The 3351-nt window shown below is 39.4% G+C and overlaps 1 protein-coding gene across 1 annotated transcript; it reads right to left on the bottom strand.

The window, feature by feature from the left end:
• Window positions 1-375: 375 nt before the first annotated feature.
• On the bottom strand, window positions 376-1227 carry LOC125868621 (uncharacterized). Its single transcript, XM_049549237.1, has 3 exons — window positions 1023-1227; window positions 535-754; window positions 376-439 (listed from the first exon to the last, which is right to left on the bottom strand). Exons 1-3 carry the CDS (start codon window positions 1225-1227, stop codon window positions 376-378), a joined length of 489 nt encoding a protein of 162 aa, XP_049405194.1.
• Window positions 1228-3351: the final 2124 nt, after the last annotated feature.

Here is a 3351-nt window from a genome sequence, read left to right as displayed (position 1 = left end):
AAGTGAACTTTGGGGCATCGCCAAGTTACTTGGGCGACCATGCTGCCCAATCACCAACTAAGTCCAAAAATGAACAAGTTCTCCTTCAACCTTCCTAAGTAGTTTAGGTCCTTACCTTCATCCTAGGTGTTTGCCTCCTTCATTTTAGCTTTAGTTTAGTCTTAAACATCTCTGGAAGTTACATAAAACCTTACATTAGCTCTAATTCAACCTAGACACCAACTTGAAGTCATACCAACCCACACATTGAGACTCTAGTGTAGCGTACTAATTTTCGGGGTTGTTACTGTTGGAACCCGAATCACTAGGAGGATCTTTGTTTCCCTCTCTTCTCTTTATCATAAGCATTGGGCAATCCCTCATCTTATGACCACTTTAATCACAACTGAAGCAACCATCTGTGCCAGCTAGGCAATTACCCTCATGCTTCTTTCCACATCTAACACAAGTAGACATAGGCAATGAAGATCAATTACCATTCCCTCCTTGAGCCTTAGGGTTAGACACCCTATCTTTGTTTAACTTAGGAGGAACATTGGAGAAACCTTGATCGGAAAACCTTTGTTGAAACCTAGGACGACCATGTCCATCTTACCTACATGAGTGAAATTTCCATCATCGGTTTTGGCTCTCTTTGTCTTTAGAGATCTTTCCTTAAGTTTGTCCTCTTTGATCTGTTGTGCATGTACCATGAGATGACAAATGCCTATGTCATTAATGAGCATGGCGGTACGACACTCTTTACCCACCATTTCTGACACACCCAAAACGAACACTTATCCTTGCCCAACAATCGGAAACCATTGTTGGAGAATATTTAGATAGTTGTGTGAACTTCAAAGCATATTCCCTCACAGTCATACTTCCTTGATGAAGGTTGATGAACTCAAGCACCTTTACTTCCCTTATCTCAAGGGGCTAGAAACTATCAAGAAAAGTATGCTTCAACTTTTCCCAATCAAGAGGACCCGCATCTTCCAGTCTCGCTTCTTTCCTTTGGTTGAACCAAGTTTAAGAAACACCTTTTAGTTGATAAGCTGTCAACTCCATCTTTTCCACCAGCGTCAATCCCATGATTATCAAGACCTTATAAACTTCATCAATGAACTCTTGAGGATCTACCTCAACCTTAGAACCATAAAACTCCGAAGGATTCATCCTAGTGAAGCCCCTCACTCTAGATTCCGCCTTACCCACATTTGGGTTCACGGGAGCCGTAACCTCCATATTGGATTGGGTCGTCACGGCTTGAGCCAATACTTGAAAAGCAGCCCTAAACTACACATTAGTAACTTTTTTGACCAACGGATCGACCGAAACTTGAGGAGCTTATGGAAGAGCTTCTTGTTCCTCATTCTCCCTCACATTCCTTCAAGCATAAGCTCTTCGAGTAATCATATCATTTAGAGCCATAAGGTAAGGATTAGGAGAGAGAGCTTATAGAGTTAAAATCTATCGCACGACTTTAGTGTAAAGAAAAAAGTGGAGTTTCCTAAATATCTTGTAGCCTCTAATTCATAAATGTGGCACACTTCACACTCATAAACAAGACTCTACTTGACGTGGTTTATGAGACATCCTAAAACCATTCTAAACCTTGTGCTTTGAATACAAAGTTTGTTATGACCCAGGTAACCCTAGATGTAACATGGCGTATAGGACCCCGAAAGACCCTATACAAGACATTTAGCATTCATAACATAATAAATAGAACAACAGAAGTAAAACAACATTTCATGTCCAAAGTTTAATAGAAGTAAGTCGGAAGTCTAAACATTTTTTCTCAATAGCCATCTAATAAAATAAAATGAAATTAGGCCTAGTCCATACATCATGTCCAAAAATTGATATATCAGAAGAACTAAAACAATGAATATCCATCCTCAAAGCATGAGGACCCACCCAAGCTCGGAAATCTCGTAACCAATCACTAGAAACAAAACTGAGAAACCTAACTGTCAGACGTAAATGTAGGCAAGAGTATGCTTTAGTACAAAACAAAGTACCAAGTATGATACCCATGCATAAAACATTTAAATCATGCTAAAAGAGGGCATTTCATGACATGCAATTGACCAAGCTAAAACATAATATAAGAAGGTTAGAAAACATAAGTCGTAAAACATGGTCAATGCAAGATAACATCTTTAAAACCTTTGGACACATATGAAATACTTCTTGAAGTAACCTTAGTTCATTATTTTTGTGGGGAATTAGCCATAATCGACACAGAGACCATGTGAGCTATAACATGATCCCCCGGTGTCTCCCATAACGGAAAAGGTTGTCCTACATGCCAAGGTAAGAATCATGAATTTCTAGCTTAAGAGAATGATATACCGTGAGTTTACGGTATTTCTAATACATTTCACTTACAAGTTGTGTGTGTCTAGGGCCTTTTTATATTGGTTTTTATGTGTTTTTATCATGTTTTGCAGGAAAGGTATTCAGGAGCGGAAGTTTAAAGACAGCTGAAGAAAATGCAGAAATAGGGCATTTACGGAGGTGATCTACGGACCGTAGGTCCATTCACGGTCCGTAGGTTATGACCGTAGATCAGCAGGCATGGTATTGAGGACAAATCAGGGAAATTTGACCAAGTGTGGAACCACGGTGCCCATTGACGGTCCCTAGATTGATCTACGGACCGTACTGTTGATCCGTAGAGTGATACTGCGAGGGTTCCAGTACCTGATTTTTGAAGATTCTAAGTATGGAGCTACGAAGGGGATTGACGGACCGTAGGTCGATCTACGGTCCGTACTGCTGATCCGTCGTTTGCTTCAGAGAAGCTGATTTTTGGAAGCTGAAATATTTTCTATGTCCCGAGTGACGGAAGGGACTTACGGACCATAGATCCATTGACGGTTCGTAAGTCGGTCTCGTGGATTGAAGACGCGTACCTGAACAAAACTTTCCTTAATTTGTTTCCATTTTTATTTAGGATTAGTTTTCTATAAATAGGACATGTAAACCTCGTTTTTGGGGGTTAGACACTATTATTCTAGTTTTACTTTGTAACTTTGGAGATTAATTTGCAACTCTAGCGATTATTGATTACTTATTAAGTTCTTACTATTTGTTTCAGACAAGCACAACCCCCCTTTTATTATCTGTTTCTGGAGATAATTTGACTAATTGAATATAATTGTTAGTTAAAGTAAGGTCTAAACCATTTTCCTCGTGGGATCGATCCCAACCTACAAGTTGGGTTCTTTACTTGATAACGATCGCTTATACTTCTGTAAGGATATGTAATTTGAGCTTATCAAATTTTGGCGCCGCTGCCGGGGAATCTGGCTTTTAGATTTATTTTTAACTACATTATTGAACGTTAGTCAAATATTTCCT

This window comes from Solanum stenotomum, chromosome 6 (assembly GCF_019186545.1).
Source record: "Solanum stenotomum isolate F172 chromosome 6, ASM1918654v1, whole genome shotgun sequence".
Classification (NCBI taxonomy): Eukaryota; Viridiplantae; Streptophyta; class Magnoliopsida; order Solanales; family Solanaceae; genus Solanum; species Solanum stenotomum.
This window is presented reverse-complemented; position numbering and strand designations above follow the sequence as displayed.

What these genes read in the sequence shown, in the direction of transcription:
- LOC125868621 (XM_049549237.1), bottom strand. Translation starts at nt 1,227, where the DNA reads ATGGAGGTTACGGCTCCCGTGAACCCAAATGTGGGTAAGGCGGAATCT. An exon ending in GACAGCTTATCAACTAAAAG is followed by an intron (nt 755 to 1,022) that starts GTGTTTCTTAAA and finishes TGGGTGTGTCAG; the next exon opens with AAATGGTGGGTAAAGAGTGT. An exon ending in CCGATCAAGGTTTCTCCAAT is followed by an intron (nt 440 to 534) that starts GTTCCTCCTAAG and finishes TACTTGTGTTAG; the next exon opens with ATGTGGAAAGAAGCATGAGG.